At 41.2% G+C, this 18,690-nt stretch overlaps 1 protein-coding gene across 4 annotated transcripts in view; it reads right to left on the bottom strand.

Moving 5' to 3' along the window:
- The window catches only part of FERMT2 (fermitin family member 2), a 93,832-nt gene extending 82,110 nt beyond the window's left edge, over positions 1-11,722 (bottom strand). For 2 of the 4 annotated variants that reach the window (XM_027570454.2, XM_027570453.2), the window contains exons 1-2: positions 11,377-11,719; positions 10,809-10,974 (exon numbers count right to left, since the gene is read on the bottom strand). In XM_027570454.2, coding sequence (XP_027426255.1) covers positions 10,809-10,965 — 157 coding nt within the window. In that variant the 5' untranslated portion in view covers positions 10,966-10,974; positions 11,377-11,719. Of the gene's footprint in view, positions 1-10,808; positions 10,975-11,376 lie in introns of all 4 variants that reach the window. The other 2 variants (XM_027570452.2, XM_027570455.2) reach the window with 2 other exon arrangements.
- Between the last annotated feature and the right edge of the window lie 6,968 nt (positions 11,723-18,690).

Here is an 18,690-nt window from a genome sequence, read left to right as displayed (position 1 = left end):
TTGTTTTTTTTCCAAGTTATTTTTAATTTCAAAAGTTAGGAAATTCAGGAACTACATTTAAGGAATATTAAGCTGGGTGTCTATTATCCAATAGACATCTTCATCTATCATCAATAATGCTGGCACTTTATTGGTGTTTTATTCACAATCCTGAGTGTTCCATTAAGATACCTAAATCATTACACTAATGCTTTGAAATTACAGTCTTTAAAAAACCTGATACGGTTTTTAGTTACAGAATAATATAAAAATAAGACAAATATCTGAGAAAGGATTCACTACAGATTCTAAAGCAGATTTCACCTCCTCTGAATTGGAGGTTATCAGCTTCCTAACAATGAAAATTATATACGGGTTGTCCAAGGAAATACTGAGGGTGGCTGGTCCTTATATAACTAGATAGCAGATAATCAAGTTCAAAAACATGAATCATGGAAAAAAAGAAAAAAACCATGAATCATGAAAGAAAATCCAAATGTAAACCTCACATTTTAATCATTTGCTGCTTTTCTTTTATTTATACTAATTCACTTAGAAGAATTATTGAAATGGAGAGAAAATACCAGAAGATATAGTTTTCAAAACATTTTACCAGGTCACTCTAGGAGAGTCACTATGAATAAATAGTCTCAAGGAAGGAAAGTAGACCATCCACAACAGGACTGTCTTAGAATGCTGTTATCATCTAGTTTGGGAAAAGTTACCACATTTGAAAAAAAATGGTCAAAGAACTCTAATAAAATTACAAAGAGAAGGAAACAAATTTAAATAAAAACTTATCCTGTGTTTATCTGTACTGTATAAGGAAATTGAGATTCTGAACACTGATCACTTTGACTTAAAAAAAAAAGCAACACACAGCTATTGAGTGGTAGGGCCAGGATTAGAAGCCAGACCTAATTCTTTCTGTAACATTCCTATAACATTAAACCCTAAAACCTGGGGTGCCTGGGTGGCTCAGTCGGTTAAGTGTCTGCCTTTGGCTCAGGTCACGATCCTCGGGTCCTGGGATGGGCCCTGTATCAGGCTCCCTGCTCAGTGAGGGACTGCTTCTCCCTCTCCTCCCTGCTCATGCTCTCTCGCTTTCTCTCTCTCTCGAATAAATAAAATCTTCAAAAACAAAATAAACCCTGAAAGTTTTCTTTGATTATTCAAAGATGCCTCACGATAGGGGCGCCTGAGTGGCTCAGTCGTTAAGCGTCTGCCTTCGGCTCAGGTCACGATACCAAATCGAGCCCCGCATTAGTGGGAAGCCTACTTCTCCCTCTCCCACTCCCCCTGCTTGTGTTCCCTCTCTCGCTGTGTCTCTCCGTCAAATAAATAAATAAAATCTTAAAAAAAAAAGATGCTTCACTATACTCAATATTTATGACTGAAGTTCTAAAAATCTAAGTTTTCTAGTAGATTAAAAACAAATTGGTTTTCATCGGACATCTCAGATTAGGCAGATTTCTTACATATGACAATCTTAAAAAGCTCAATCCAGAGAAGAAAAAAATTGATAAAATGGGCTTCATCAAAATTAAGAACTTCTGCTCTTTGAAATATACTGTGTTAAAAAAATGAAATGACAAGCCATAGACTGGAAGGAAGTACTGCAAAACACATATCTGATAAAGGACTTATACCTAAAATATATATAAAGAATACCCAAAACTCAGTAAGAAAACAACACAATTAAAAAAAAAAAGGCAAAAAAGGTGGTGGCGGGAAAGAAAGAAAAGAAACAGGCAAAAGATGAAGACATTTCACTAAAAGGATATACAGATGGCATAGACACATGTGAAAAGCTCCCCATCATTAGTCAGTAAGAAAATGTGATTTAAAATCATAATGAGATACCCTTACATACTTATTAGACTAAAATTAAACAAAAATATAAACAAAAAGACCTGACAATACCAATGTTGGGGAAGGACCCAGAGCAACTAGAACTCTTTTTTTTTTTTTCAGTTCTCATACAATACTGCAAAATAATGTGGCCACTTTGGAAAAGGTGACAGTTTCTTATAAATTTTAGCATACACTTAGAATACTATCCAGGAATCCCACCCCTCAGCAGTTATCCAAAAGAAATGAAAATGTATGTTCATGCAAATGTTTACAGCAGCCCTATTCATAATCTCTTCAAGCTAGAAACAAACGCCCTTCAACTGGTGAATGGATAAACTTGGTACACATCCATACAATGGCTACACAGCAATAAAAAAAAAACTACTTTTACACTCACGATAGATAAATCTAAATGTATTATGCTAAAAAAATTTTTTTCTAAGTAAAATACATTGTGCTAAGTGAAAGAAACCAGACTCAAAGCTATATGCTCTATGGTTCTATTTATAGGAAGTAAAGGCAAACTACCACTGTTTTTCAGGAGCTGGGGTTAAGGGGATGGGCTGATTTATAAAGGATCACAAGCAAACTTCTCGGAGTGCTAGATAAATTCTGTATCTTATTTTTTTTTAAGATTTTATTTATTTATGTGACAGAGAGAGCGCACAAGCAGGGGGAGCAGCAGGAGCAGCAGCAGAGGGAGAGGGAGAAGCAGACTCTCCTCTGAGCAGGGAGCCTGATGTGGGGCTCAATCCCAGGACCCTGGGACCATGACCTGAGCCAAAGGCAAATGCTTAAACAGCTGAGCCACCCAGACAGCCCTTAATTATGGTAGTTTAACATGATGATATACATTTGTTAAAACTCAGCATATTTTACCAAGAAGGATGAATGTTAATGAATTATAAATTTTATCTTAATAAGCTAGGTATTAAGAAAAAACTGATCAAAAATACAATTATGCAAGTAATTTGTTGCAATGAATTATAATGGATATGAATTTGTAACCATAAATCCAAATATAGAACATCACATCTCAATTAAAAAATTATTTTAAAATATTCCTTTACAATATTCATTTAACTCACACTGGGCATATATACCATTTTGTATCATACCATGGCATTAATTTTTATTTCAGTAAAATAATTATTTAAATAAAAATACTGCATACGTTAACTTTTTTCTGAAACCACTTTCATTAGTTTCTAAATGGGCTCAATGTTTTCATGTGCCAAGAAACAATTTTATATCATTCCTTTGTTAAAATTGGAAAAAAGATCACTCTTATAAAAAGAATTTACTACTGAAGCCTTCGTGGTTATAAATTTTTCAAATCTCTGTAGTACCATCATCCACTTATTGGTCCATTCGACTTCAGAAATCCCGTGAAAACAGCAGTTAAATAGCTTTTATTATTTTAAAGAGGTAGGTGTGTGTTTGGAAGTGAGAAGAAGGGTGGAATGATAGCTTTTTCTTGTTGTTTGGGGGGTGAGAACACAAAGCAGTCCCAAACTAAACTCCTCTGAGTACAATTCTCTACCTTCAAAGCTGGAACCTATTCAAGTTAAATAGTTTAGATTACATTTTAACTCCTTTTAAAAGCAGTTTTTCCCCTCAGTTCAGTATGCACAGGGATTCTCACTGCCACTGAGAAACAGCCACTCTCATTTGTACAGCATGAAGAGTTTATAAATGCATTTTCACACATTATTATCTCTTTTAATTCTCACCAAGACCTATGAGAAAGTGTGTTGTTGTTGTTCTTAATTTCCATTTTGTAGATGTCAAAACCCACTCAGAAGGTTAGATTAGTCGTCCAAAGATCATAGAAGCCAGTTAAGTGTCAGGGCCAGAATGCTGTTTCACATTATTCTGTGTATCCATTAGCATCTACTACTAGTCTGAAGACAGACGACATTATGGGAAAGCTATACCTAACAATGTCTAAAAATATTAGCAATACTTGGTAGCCATTGTGTATATTAAAGGAGACTGTGTATAGAACAGTTTAGCGACAACTAAATATGGAATGGAATCCTAGATGGAAAAAAACCAACGGCCATTACTTGAACAGGTGGCAAATTTGAACACATGCATATTAGACAGTACTATCGAATCAATGTTTAATTTCCTGAATTTGATAACTGTAATGTAATATATAAGAGAAAATTCTTGTTCTTAGGTAATACATATTTTAAGTATTCAGGGATGAAGGGTTATGATGTCTGCAACTTACTGAAAGTGGTTCAAAAAAATGTATGTGTATATAGGGAAATCAAATGGCAAAATGCTAACTGGTGACCTAGGTGAAGATTACGCAGTGCTCAGGGCGCCTGGGTGGCTCAGTTGGTTAAGCCACTGCCTTCGGCTCAGGTCATGATCCTGGAGTCCCGGGATCGAGTCCTGCATCGGGCTCCCTGCTCGGCGGGGAGTCTGCTTCTCCCTCTGACCCTCTTCCCTCTCGTGCTATCTCTCATTCTCTCTCTCTCAAATAAATAAATAAAATCTTTAAAAAAAAAAGAAAAAAGATTACGCAGTGCTCACAGTTACTTTTTTTTTTTTTAATTTTATTTATTTGAGGGAGAGAGAGAAAAAGCATGAGCAGGGGGAGGGGCAGTGGGAGAAGCAGGCTCCCGCTAAGCAGGGAGCCTGATGTGGGGCTCGATTAGAGGACCCTGGGATCATGATCTGAAGGCAGACACTTAACCAACTGAACCACCCAGGCGTCCCTCATGATTACCTTTATTACTGAATTTATAATACTGAAATTGCAAAAAACAGAGTTGAAGATAAAAAACATTAATTTTCTTTCAATTTTCTTCAATAGCTATTAGACAGCTCCAACGAGATCTTTTGTTAAGAAACTGAATAAAAGGGACACCTGGGTGGCTCTGTCGGTTAAGTGTCTGCCTTCAGCTCAGGTCATGATTCCAGTGTCCTGGGATGGAGTCCCACATCAGGCTCCTGGCTCAGTGGGGAGCCTGCTTCTCCCTCTGCCTGCCACTCCCCCTGCTTGTGTGTGCACGTGCATTCTCTCTCTGACAAATATATAAATAAAATTAAAAAAAAAAAAAAAAAGAGGTGCCTGGATGGCTCAGTAAGTTAAGCATCTGCCTTCGGGTCAGGTCGTGATCCCAGGGTACTGGGATCAAGCCCCACATTGGGCTCCCTGCTAAGCAGGGAGCCTGTTTCTCCCTCTCCCTCTGCCTGCCACTCTCCTTGCTTGTGCTTTCAAATGAATAAATTTTAAAAATCTAAAAAAAAAAAAAAAAAGAGAAGAAATTGAATTTAAAAAAGATATTCTTTTTAGTGCCTGTATTAGTGCCTAACTTATTTAATGCTAGTTGCAATAAAAAAAAAATATATAGGGTACAAAACATGACAGCAAGTCACACATAATATATCCAAGGAATAGCTTGTACTTTTTTAGTACTATGAGAATTTAATATAATTTACATACTGTCCCCTATTTTTAAGAAGGTTAATATTTGCTAAGAGCAGATAAAATTCCAATGCCATTTCTTATGGATCATTAATAGTATTCTAAACAGAATAAATCTGCTATCAGACAGTACATACTTAACTAAATTCAACCCATTTTAATATATATGATTTTACCGCTGAATTTTTCTCCCATCCCATTCTAAAAGACTTAAAAAAAATGTTTTTATAATTTTGATATATTTCAAAGCAAGTGCTGTGAATCTGCACCATGTAGATATTTCCACGAATTCAACCATAAGCCTTCAGGGAAAAAAACAGGATTTCAATAGCACAGACACCATTTCACGAGATAAACATGCCTTCCCCAAGGAGCACTAAGCACAAGTAGGAGAAGGGAGCTGTCCAGTTACACATGCTTTTCTCCCTGTGTTCATATTGCCAAGCTTCGTTCTAGAATTTAAAGTATTTTTGTGCAACAAATCCCCTAATGCAAGCCAACCTCTTCATCTGGTGCTCAACTAAAGAAATTTATTTTTAAAGTTTCTGAAGGAAAAACTAGCTATTCTGCACTTCTGGGAGATGGAATGAATAATACAATTCATGAACATTTTAAGGTATTTTTAGGGGTTATTTTCACTAAAATCTACTTTGTCATGAGTGCCAACCTCACAACCTAACTCCATCTGAACATGCAATTCCAACATAAATGTACTCTATTTCATTATTTACAGCAAGAACATAACACACTTCAAGGACTTCTTTATAAAGGCTATATTCAGAAACATTCCTTAAACTTTCTACATCAACTCCATACCTTTCTTTTTAGTTACTCCGGAATTCCCCAATCTGTACTTTTTTCTCTGGACTATTATTTAACCTGATCTAGCCCAACTTCTATGTTCTTCCTACTCATAGAGTAAGAGTGAAAAGAAACTCAGAAATCAGTCTATTCCTCCCTCCAAGCTCATAGAGCTGCTGGCTGGAGACTCCAGTGAGTTCCATGTAACAATAAATTCCTTATCCTCTAACTAATATGAATTTCTACAGAAAGGTAATATTTAATTGTACAGAGAAGTTAAGAAAAAAAGTTCAGAAAAGACACTTATAAAGCGCAAAACGCAGTGAAACAAAGCATCTCTGGCATTTAGAATCCTCGATACTAAGTTCTGAATACTAGTGAGTAGAAGAACAGTTTTTTTTGTTTTGTTTTTTGTTTTGTTTTTTAAAGATTTTTATTTATTTGACAGAGACACAGTGAGAGAGGGAACACAAACAGGGGGGAGTGGGAGAGGGAGGAGCAGGCTTCCTGCCGAGCCAGGGAGTCTGATGTGGGATCAATCCTAGGACCCTGGGACCATGACCCGAGCTGAAGGCGGACGCTTAGCGACTGAGCCACCTAGGCGCCCCCAGAAGACCAGTTTTAATATTTCTTGATCTCCGGGTGCCTGGGTGGCTCAGTTGGTTAAGCGACTGCCTTCGGCTCAGGTCATGATCCTGGAGTCCCGGGATCGAGTCCCGCATCGGGCTCCCTGCTCAGCAGGGAGTCTGCTTCTCCCTCTGACCCTCTTCCCTCTCGTGCTCTCTCTCTCTCATTCTCTCTCTCTCAAATAAATAAATAAAATCTTTAAAAAAAAAAAAAAGAATAAAAAATGTCTGTTTAAAAAAAATATTTCTTGATCTCCTGGGCGCCTGAGTTGGTTAAGCGACTGCCTTCAGCTCAGGTCATGATCCTGGAGTCCCAGGATCGAGTCCCGCATCGGGCTCCCTGCTCGGCGGGGAGTCTGCTTCTCCCTCTAACCCTCTTCCCTCTCGTGCTCTCTCTCATTCTCTCTCTCTCAAATAAATAAAATCTTTAAAAAAAAATATTTCTTGATCTCCAGAACATAAGGGAATCCCATAAAATTGGGCTTCTTCCTTAAAAAATTTTTGAATACAATTAGTTTATAAATTTATTCTCTGATGTCTTATTTTTATAATCTTTAACCCTTATGTTTTACATATTAACTCTTTGAAATAAAAAAACACTAAAAAAATAAAATAAAAAACACTATACAGGTTTGAAAAAATTTTTTAACAAAAACTAGTAAGTTTTTCAAGTTCGATTTCAAGCTTTCAACCTGGATTTTTTAAAATGGCCAAAATAACAATTTTTCATTTTTAGAATGAGGTATAAACATTGAGGGCACCAATCTTGAGATAATTTGTCTAATACCAGCCTAAACTAAGTCACAGACGCAGAAAGTTTTCTGTGACATCAGGATATAATTCCCTAAAACCCACTTCTTCATAGCATACACTCTATTTTTTTAAAAGGTTAGTGCAGAATGACAGATGAATTTTACACTTAGATTTAAAGGAGGCCTTTCAGATCTTTGAATCAAACTCATGAATCAAAGAATCATGATTTAATGACCTTAACTGAAGTACAAAAGTTCTTTACAAAAGTTCTTTATAAAATTCTTTAGCTTGCTTAATTAAAGTGCCTATGTCTGGGGGCGCCTGGGTGGCTCAGTCGGTTAAGCGACTGCCTTCGGCTCAGGTCATGATCCTGGAGTCCCGGGATCGAGTCCCGCATCAGGCTCCCCGCTCAGCGGGGAGTCTGCTTCTCCCTCCGACCCTCCCCCCTCTCATGTGCTCTATCTCTCATTCTCGCTCTCTCAAATAAAAAAAAAAAAAAAAAAAAATCTTTAAAGTGCCTATGTCTGAGGTGACCACTATACCTTCAGGGTAAGGCTGACCTTCAGGGGTCAAACCCAGGGGTTGTGTCATAACTTTTTTTTTTTTAATCACAGAATCTAACGAAAGCTAAAAAGCCTCTTCTCAAAAAATTCCATATATGTACATACATACAAAATTCTATTTATTTTTTAAATATTTAAGTAATCTCTACACCCAATGTGGAACTCTGAACTGATGACCTTGAGACCAAGAATCACACACTCTTCAGACTGAGCCAGCCAAGTGCCCCACATACAAAATTTTAATACAATCTTGAAGGGAGGAGGCACCAGAGAATCTATCAATCCACAGGAAATAATTGTTATCACTGATTACATAGCAAGAAAGCCTTAAAACTTAATGCTTTTGGTTTTCGTAGATTCTGATCTGAACAAGGTACCAGAGAGGCATTTGGAGTCTGAAGACATTGGTCAAAGCTGTGATACCTTCTGTTCCCAAAGTACCATAACTGTCCCAAGGCCACAGTAGCCAGGTTCTGCCAATTGTCCATTCCTGCTCTGCAATCCCAAGACACAAGACCCACTGCTATCTCCACCTCTAATCATCTAGATCCTGCAAGCTGCTTGGATCTACTGTTGTTGCTGACAAGTAGCCACCCAGTCCACCCTTTAATACCTTCAGTGACACAACTCAGTGTTTCAAAAGGGCAGGCCACTGCAGTTTTAGGCACCTTTCAAGAACTGTAAAGTTCCTTTCTAATTTGACTAACCAGGTTTGTAAACTTTAAGCGCTAACCTACTGAATTTCTCCTCTTTTCACTTATCAATAGATAAGAAATGAGCTTACCATTCAAAGTATCTAATCCTAAAACCAAAAGCAAAAAATCATTTAGCTCTACATGCACCAAACAGAGAAGTCAGAATAATGATGAAAAGCACTTTCTATTTGGAAGTCAAAATATAAGAGATCAGTACTGGTTCAGTTCAAGAAAAATGCAAGGTTTCCACATGCCCAGTTTGTTGGGCTTCTTTTCACCGCATAAAAAAATTAAAAATGTATCAACATTAAAAGATTCAGATTACAGTCACTTAAAATTAACATCAGGTCTGTCTGCAAATAGTTTATTCTCTACATTTCTATTTATGTCTGTGATTCTGTAATAAACAGTTCTAATCAATGCAATATAAATATAGAAGCCATTACTTATTCATTAGATAAAGACTGGCTTTCAAGAAACTATTAAATTGTCTCAGTCATCTTCACCAGCTCCTTTTTCACAATAAGAAATATCTCTTATTGAAACCAGTGTATTAATAAGGTCCATTTATCATATATAAGCAACTTGTGATGCAAATGCTTATTTCCTCTGAAAACAAAGGAAACACTAAAAATTATGTTATTTTTTCCTTAAATGATCCCACACTAATGCTGGACAAAAAAATTCACAGATATTTTACAGTGATTGATGTAGTCATATCAGGTAAGAACAATGTTAACCATCAGTTAATTGGATTAAACAATACAGCAAAATCTCATTTTCAAAGGACTACCCAGGGGGGCTTGCTTTCCTGGGCCAAGTCTTAGAGAGCCAAACAATGCACAGCCCTAAGGAAGAGTCTACCTTGTAAGGGCCTTCTTTTTGGTCCTTCAATAATTAAACTTCCTGCAGAGATACAAAGATCCACCTAAATGAATTCTGCCTTATTTTGCAAATACCATCGGGGTACTAGTTCCATAGATTTATATGGTAGGTATACAACAATCCCTTGGTTAAGAAACACATTTCCTGATAAACAAACACTTCTCTACTTTTCCAGACTGGCTTCAAGAATGAATGCTGTTTCAAAAAGACAAAAAAAAAAAAAAAAAAAAAAAAGGCAGTGCCACACATCACCTTACCAGAACTGCATGACATAAAAAAGGCATGTTAAGCTCAGGAAGACACACCTCTGAGCATTTCTGGGATAAAATCATCTACAGAATCATTTTAGTTATTTCTTAAAACTGAAAACTATTTAATGCATCACAACCAAAATACATACTACATAATTTTCTTACAGTCCGTATTGTTGGATACCCTATTATTTAAAATTAAGTCAGTTTTAAATCAACGCAGTATATATTTGTACCCAAGCGAATACGATGAATCTCGATTTAGTTTAATTATGCCTGTTTTTTAGCACAAAATTCTTTCATGAGCTTAATATACAATTGAACACTCGAAATAGCTTATTTAAAGCACAGACTACTAGATAGTCAAACACTGCCCCACCCCTCGTTAAGAGTGGATGACTGGAACATTTTAATACACTCCATCACGTAGTAGCACAGCTAAAGAACCTTCATATTGGCGCCAGAAGTTGCATCTTTTCCGGTGCAATTTATACTTTAAAAAATTTTTGCATCATCCTCAATACCAGATGTCACCGACATTCAGGTACACTGAAGATAAGTGATAACCACAAGCCCTGTAATTTCCCCCCCTCTCCAAATAAACGCGCTTTTCTCATTTCTTCTAACGTGAAATCGCTGAATGTAAAGAAATAAGGCGTTCTCGCCAGTAACTACGCAATTTTTATTAATTGGGAGGCTGGAATCACCACATTAAGAAAATTTCAAACTATCAACGCAAAACAAGATACAAAGATGAGAAAGTCTTTTTGCTTAAGTACTGAAAGATCTTACAATTTTGAAAAGTATTTGCGGGATGCCAAGCAAGATTTCCAAAACCCACCCCTCCCCCAGCCGCAAGGCGCCCCCGCCCCCACCCCCCCCACGTCCCGGCCTCAGCCGCCGCCTGTCTGGAGGTCGTTATCTAGACGCGGCTGGAGGGCTGAGATGCTACTCACCAAGTTTTTCCACCAACTTGAGCATCACCCCTCCAATGTGCACCTCCCCGGTCACTCTTAGGGTGACATCGCGGTTCAGGTCCGTCACATGAACACTCAGTTCCCACGTCCCATCCGCGTAGCAGCCATCTGGCATCCTTATCCCGTCCAGAGCCATGGCTCCTTCCTGCGAGCACGGAGGAAATGGCTCTCGTAAGCGTCACTCCCCCAAAGGAAGGCAAATCCCACCGTATTCGCAGAGTCGACCGCGGAGCGGGAGAAGGTGGAGGACCCGAGGGTTTCCGCACGAACTCGGGAGAGCAGCGGCGGTGCGGGATTCTGCTCCCCGCGCCCTTCCCGGCGGCCGCCCAGCACTCCCCTGCCTGCGGCAGCCCTCGGCGAACACGGCGCCGCCCGTCCGCCCCGCGCGGCCCCAGCCTAGCGGCCCTCGCCTAGCGGACCGCGGCGGGCTTCACCTGCCGGCCTGCAGACCGCACCCCGGCCCGGGAAGACGCCGCCCGCGGGCTTCACATTCCTCCTCTCCGCCCGCGCTCCCCCTCAGGTCCCAGCCGGGATCCCGGCCCCTCACCGCAGGCTCCTCGCGCTCGCGGCTAGGGATTCGCGCCGCAACAGGCGCGGGGGCGGCGGCTCGTGGGGCGCCTGCGTCCGGTCCCCCTCCTCAGCCGGCGAAGCGCTGCCTCCCGGCTGGAGCGACTAATGGAGTCCTGTCGTCGCGGCCCCTTCGCCTCTCTCCCAGCGCTCCACCCCTCTCTCCCCGCCCCCTCAGTCGGAGTCCGGCTCTGGCAGGGCGCGCCTGCTCCCTCCTCCTCCGCCCCGCCGAGCCGCCCGGAGCGGGTCGGGCCGCCTCACCCACGTCCCTCACTGTCCCCCCGTGGCCGCGCTGCGGGCTGGGGGCCGCGCGCACTCCCGGGCTGGGGGCGGGGCGGCGCGCGCGGCAGGGGTGGGAGCTGTTGGGGGGAGGCGGGGGGCGCCCGCTGCGCAGCAATCTCAGCCCCGCCGAGCCGCTGCCCTTTTATGGAAATGAAGGACCGGGCGTAGGGATTGAATCCAACATCCGGGCTTTCGGCGGCGGGACCTGAGGAGGGGGAGCGAGGGGAGCTAGGGGGGAGCGCGGGCGGCCTCCCGCGGGGGCGTGGGTGGGCCGCGGGGCGCTGCGTTTTGTGCTCGTGTCTTCGACTTTGCCGGAGCGCGTCGCGGGTGTCTGTGCTTCCAGCGGGAGAAGGGGGCTTGTCCGTGAGAAACGGCCACAGGAAATTCCCAGGGCAAGGTCGTTTTCAGGGAACAAAGTCCCCCGCCCCCTCCCCACGCCTGGAGCAAGTCCAGAGTCTCGGGGCGGGAAGAGGTGCCACACTGCGGGAGCTGGAGAGAGGGGTTTGGGACGTAAAAACTTTAGAAAGTAAATGCCCAGGGCAGCTCCATGAACATCCCACAAAAGAATGAAAAAACCCAGGGGGAGGCGAACCACAAAAATTGCTTTGTAAGCAATGTCCGGCACAACCAGCAACTCCTACTGGGCTCCCAAGAGTTTGCTTGCGCTCTTAACCCGTTCGGAAGCTCTCAACCAGAAGCAGGTCAAATACACCCTACGATGCTCTTGTTTGGGGCGGGGCGGGGGGGAATGCAGTGCAATGAGTTTTACTCAGAAACTGTTTCTTCAGCCGCTCCAGTTCTTTGTGTATTTTTATATGCAACTTAGAACTAACAGTCTACTAAGGCTTTCAGATGGCTAAACATCCTCTACCCCACCCTCAGCCACACCTTGAAAGAATTTTAATAGTTCTGGAATGGTGCCAACAGGTACCGAGAAGAACTAAAGAACTCTACCTGTTCAGACTGACTAGTGATAGAAATGGTCCTCCTGCTTCCCACCTCATTTTCACTTCACCCATTTACTGTTGCACTCAATTCAGAAACAGCTAGCCAGGGAACCTGCCTCGCTGGCAAACACATGACTCAAAAAGTTTGGGTCAGAAAGACTCAGATATCTCAGGTCCCATAAAAGACCCCAGTTTTTAAAGTCTCAGTGTTCTTGAACTGTGTCAATTACTTTGAAAAGGAACCTAACTGGGCAAATAAACCTTAGTTCATCAACGCAGTTGGGAAACGAGGTTAGAGGCCTCAAGAAAGGGGTGGGACCCGTAAAAGAGTGAAAGGAAAGCAGCGAAATTCAGATGCCAGAGGTCTGGCACAAAAAATAGGGAAAACCACTACAGTATTTTCAGCTAGTCATCATGGAGAAACTGATGCCTCAAGTCTGTCGTCTCTCCACTCTCCAATTATTTCTACTCATGGAGGTTCCAGATAGTTCTCTTGGAAGCAGTATGAATGTCCAGAGGGGAGGGAATATTTGTGTAAATTATGGTGCTGAAAATATATAGGAAAACGATCTTAATAAAATAGGGAATTGCTTGTTAGGGTAAAAAGCTGTTCAAAACTGTACATGTGGCTGTAACATCACAAGCTTATCCTCAAATATTCAGAGAAAAAAGACTGGAAGGAAGTACTCTAAAATGATAAGCTGTCCTGGTGTTGAGATCATGGGAGATTTTTTTCCTTCTTCATTTTCTACAAACTCCAAAGCTTTGCATTCAGGCCTCTTCTGTCACCACCTTAAATTTCATCCAGCATCTCAATTTCTCTATGCATGCCATCACATTCACAATGATGGACACAGCTGATGGAGAAGCTGCTGGACTCCATGGCAGGATTTTCAGGGGTTTCCTTTTGTCAAAGTTTCTTAATATCCCCCAAATAAAACATGAGTTCTTGAGAGCAGGGACTTAAATTCTTTGCATTGCCCACAAATTTACAAATAGCTTGAAACAAAGAAAATGGAAAACACGCTGGTACCCAATCAATACAAATGTCAAAGAAACAGTAGGTCAGGAAGAAATCTCATTACTAGGGAAATCCTGGCTTTTAAATTTTATGTGTTTGTTATTTCCACATCTTATCTCAAAAAGATTTGTGGCAATGTATAAGGATGCATAGGCTATGAGATAGCATACATTATAAATGGCACAAAATTAGGGGCAGGGGAAGGCAGGAAAGGGAAGGACAGAGATTTAAAATGGAGCCAGGAATGAGCATTGTACCTTAATGACCTTTGCAAGTGTTCCAGTAAGTTCCGAATAACTCCTGCTTCTCAAATATGACTCTATAGAACCAAAAATACCCATGTCCTTTCTGAATATTCCCCTTCCTTCAGACAAATTTGTCGAGGCTAACTGTCATGTCTCAGAAACCCTTTTAACACTCAGTTTCCACATTCTAGTTCTTTTCTCACTTTCCAGTGAGTACTTTCTGAACAACCTCCCACCACAGTGCCTACTGCGCTGACTACTGCGCACTTCTTGAATGTTCCCTACATTTAGCGACAGTTAATATTGTAAATAACAGCCCCAGTTCTCAACATTTGAAATAGCTTAGTTCTAGCATGACAAGAGACTTTCCTATCTTTAGAAAATCAGCAGTTTATGTTTGAGCAGTATAGCGCCCGGGAGGGCAGTGACCCTCTGTTAAGTACCATTGGAGGAATAATTAGATCAGGTTGGGTGCAGCTGGTCCCTTCGGCCTTCTTTTTGAGTATTTCAAGCTGGCGCTTGTTTTGAAGATGAAAGGAGAGTCAGACTCCAATTGCTGGAACGGATTTTTTTTTTCCTGTTTATCAAGTGATTGGCTTTCAAGTGCATTTCTTAAATGTTTACTTCTACATAATGTTTTTCAGTATATTCAGATGTGGAATCTTATCTGAAATCCCCCACTAGAACCTCGAAGACAATGCAATACTTGTGGTACTGACATCATGCTGAAAAGTAGCCGAGAACTCCAGTGTTTGGAAGAACAGCCCAAGCACTGAAAGCAGCAATATCCAAATAAGGTACCAAGCACTGGTCTTAGATTTAGACCAAATGATACCTCACAGATCTGCCGTCAAATGCAGCCCTTGGGCTGGGTAATCCACAGGTTGACTTCAGCTTTTTCTCTGAGCCTACCTAAGCTGTGCTTTTATATTTCTAAAAGGTTAATACAAAATATACCCACTGGGTTTGAGAGAAAGAGATGTTGGGTGATAGGAAAAAATACAGTTTGTGTGAGTGTGAATGTGTATGGGTGGCTAAAAATGCACTTAAAACCACCATATGAGGCCAGCAAGATGAAATGTAATGAATTATTCCTGTCAAATACCAGGTGAGCAGAATTCTTTGTCCCAGGGATTGCCAAAAATGGAACATACTGGTAAAGCTACTAAGGAGGTAGAAATCAAGGCGCATGGAGTGTGGAAGAATGGGAAGGAAAGTTGCAGGGGACACTGTTTTTATAGAAGTGGTAGTCACTGCAAGCGGCAAGAAAAGGACTGGCAAACCTAGAAACAGGGCGGATTTGCTGGGGGTGGTGATGTTTCGACACAGACCTAAAGAAGGACTCTGGGATAGCAATGAAATCTATTTCAAGGGGAAAGAAATGCGCTGCTTGTATTTGCCACTCCAGAGTATAGAAAATTTTTTGCAGGAAACCACTCTGGGGGATACTTTAAAAACTCTTTTCTTTCATTTAATTTTGAACATCATGTCATCTTGTGAGATAGTCTGTCCCTGACAAAAATATGAAGGGTTCACACATAGGCTCACACAAACAAGGTAGCTAGCTAATTGTGTGCTTAGTACAGTGCAGGGCACAGAGGCAGACATGTAGATGTATAACACGACACAAGGTCTTAAAGGAACATCTATCTGATGTAGGAGGCTTATATTTAAAACATCATAAAGGATATCCACGCGCAAAAAGAATAAATTGGGCCCCTACCTTACACTGAATACAAAAATTAACTCAAAATGGATTACAGACCTAAATTTAAGATCTAAACTCTAAAATTCTCAGAAGAAAACATAGGAGTAAATCTTTGTAACCTTGGATTAGGCAATAGCTTCTTAGATAAGACATCAAAGCAAAAGCAACAAAAGAAAAACTAAATTCAACTTTATCAAAATAAAAAATACCTAAATTTCAAAAGACAATGAAAAATGTGAAAAAATAACCCACAGAATGGGAAAAAATATTTGTAAATCATATATCTTTTAAGGGACTTATATCTAGAATATATAAAGCTATTATAAATCAACAATAAGACATGATTAAATGAGCAAATAATCTGAATAGGCAGTTCTCCAAAGAAGATATACAAATGGTCAATGAGCACATGATTTTTCCATCTTTTCCATCTTTTGCCTTTTTCATCCATTAAAATTTATGTACAAGTATTTAAAGAAATGATTCATTAAAAAAAAAAGTCAGAAAGGAGAAAAACTATCACTGTAACATCTAAACCATGAAGTACAAACCCACTAGGAGGACTGTGATAACCTAACCTCCGAAAGAAGGTCATCAGGGAAGTCATAGAACGTCTTTATGAAGAAGCTAAATCTAACTGGATCTGAAGAATGGAGTTAGGCCTATCAAGAGGAGTAGTATGTGAAATCACGAGGCAGAAGTGAGCGTGGCATGCTCACCACTATGGAGAAGAAAGGAAGAAATGCCCAGAAGATGCTCTGAGGAAGAGTGGGCATAGAGTGAGGCCAGAGTAGGTAGGACAGAAGTTTGGATTCTGAGACAGAAAATGGGAGCCATTAAAAAGTTGGTACATGGTAGTAATATCATGAAAGCAACGTTCAAGATTAACCCAGTAAAAATAATGCATGATGGATTGGAAGCGCTAGGGACTAGAATCCAGAAGGCTGGTTTGGAATCTGCTCCTAACTTTGGTGTAAGAAAAGTAATAGGAATTGAGGGGTGGACGGAAATTCAAAAGAGTTATTGTCAAAAGCTTTTGAGCATTTTTGATGTTCCAAGTGCTGTGCAGCACACTTTAAATGTTCCTCACAACAACCCTGAGTTTTTATGATTATCCCTATTTAATGTGAGTTACCTAATGGCCAGAGAACCGGAATTAAAACCTAGGTCTGAAAAAAGAAGGTCATACATGCTTCATGCTTCAAAGTTCTTATGTTTGGGTGACCAGGCAGGAAGAACAGTGGAGTTACTGAGTGGGAAATGGGAAATAGGGAGGAGCAGATGTTAGGGAGTAAGGGGAAGACGGGACGTTTTAAAAAAGAAATATTCAACTTGGGCCGAGAGCCGTATATCCCAGTGGAAACATTTAGAGGGCAATTAGATAAATAAGCCTGGCTATCTTGTGAGGGGATCATATCTCCGAGAGAAGTCATTAACATAGAGGCAAGCCTGAAGAGATGGCTCCACCCCCAAAGGAGCCTGACCCAGGGGTAACTAACTACTCCCCAAGGACAGGACTCAGGAAGAAGAGTCCTCTAAGGCAACAGAGGAAAGGATCAGAGGTGAAAAAAAAGATCGGGTTAGTCCAGTGTCAGGCAAATCAAAAAAGGAAGGGGGGGGGGGGAAGAAGAAAGGATAGGAAAAAGCAAGGAAAGAAAAAAACCATCTCAAGGAGGAAGAGGGTCATCACTATCAAATGTTGCAGAGAAGTCCAGGAGAATAAAGAGTGATTGAAGAACGCAAAGACTGGCAAAAATCATTGCTCACCTTGCAGAGGACAATTTTATAGCTGGCTGAGAGGTTTCAAAGAGCTGAAGAAACAAAAGGGATGTTTATCAGTGAAAGGAAAGCAAGAACTAGTTTGGTAATATGGAGGTGCCACAGGAGCAAAGATGCTTTTTCTTTTTCTTTTTTTTTTTTAAAGATTTTATTTATTTATTTGACAGAGAGAGAGAGAGAGAGTGCATGAGCAGGGAGAGGGGCAGAGGCAGAGGAAGAAGCAGGCTCCCCACGGAGCAGGGAGCCCGATACAGGGCTGGATCCCAGGACCCTGGGATCATGACCTGAGCCGAAGGCAGACGCTTAACCGACTGAGCCACCCAGGTGTCCCGCAAAGATGCTTTTTCAAAACAAAGGAGCCAGGAGCGTGCATAAAGACTATGGAAAATATAAGGGGGAAATAGTTTGCTTAAACCTAAAACCAAGATGCCTCTGGGATTTGGGGGCTAATTCCACAGATTCAGGGGAAATAGGAACAGCCCTTGCCACGACAGAAGAAATACACACCAGTTTGCAAGGATTGGATTGGGTTATTGGAAGGCTCTAACCATCTTACACAAGTGGAAACACACAGCGGGATATAGCAAATCGTGCCTAAACATATTTAAATAAATACTGTTAATATTAGCCAACAAGAGGGTGGGGCTGGCTGGGTTATTGTGCTGTTCAGCGGACTCCCTCCCAGGAGGTCAGATTGGGGCCAGGATGTAAGAAAGGAAGGATGTGATTAAGAGATTATTTCAGTACAACTAGGGCAGATTCCAAGGCCCATAAGAGAGAACCAGTGGGGACAGCACAGATGCCAACGTGCCCAGCCCAGAGGTGCTGCTGGGAACCCACTGGCCTGGGACAGTCCAACCACCACTCGCAGATCACTCCAAGGCCATTTCCCCACCGCTGCCTTCATGCGGTCAGTTCGGACAACACACCAGAAACTCTGACTCGTTCAGGTGTTTCCTTGTGAAGGATCACGCTAGTCTCCTCCCTGATTTTCAGTGTTACTTAGTGTCTAGCTGGTTCCTCCCAATTTTTAGTAGCGGGTAAACCACTAACTGACTCCCATCCCCCATTCTGGGAAATGATCCCTGCTCTCTTTGTGCTTTGTATCACAATGTCCTCTTCACATGCATAAAGCTTCTCTTCTTCCCAAAACAGGAGTTGCAGTTCCACTGAAAGAGCCAAACCAGAAAGTCACCTACAATTACAGTTGCCCTAGGGCCAACCCCATCCAACACAGGACAGAACGACCTTTTATCTATTTGCTCCTAAGAAGGTGCTCAGGTGACAGAGCCTTGACTGCAGCTGAACATCC

This window comes from Zalophus californianus, chromosome 6 (genome assembly GCF_009762305.2).
Source record: "Zalophus californianus isolate mZalCal1 chromosome 6, mZalCal1.pri.v2, whole genome shotgun sequence".
NCBI lineage: Eukaryota > Metazoa > Chordata > Mammalia > Carnivora > Otariidae > Zalophus > Zalophus californianus.
This window is presented reverse-complemented; position numbering and strand designations above follow the sequence as displayed.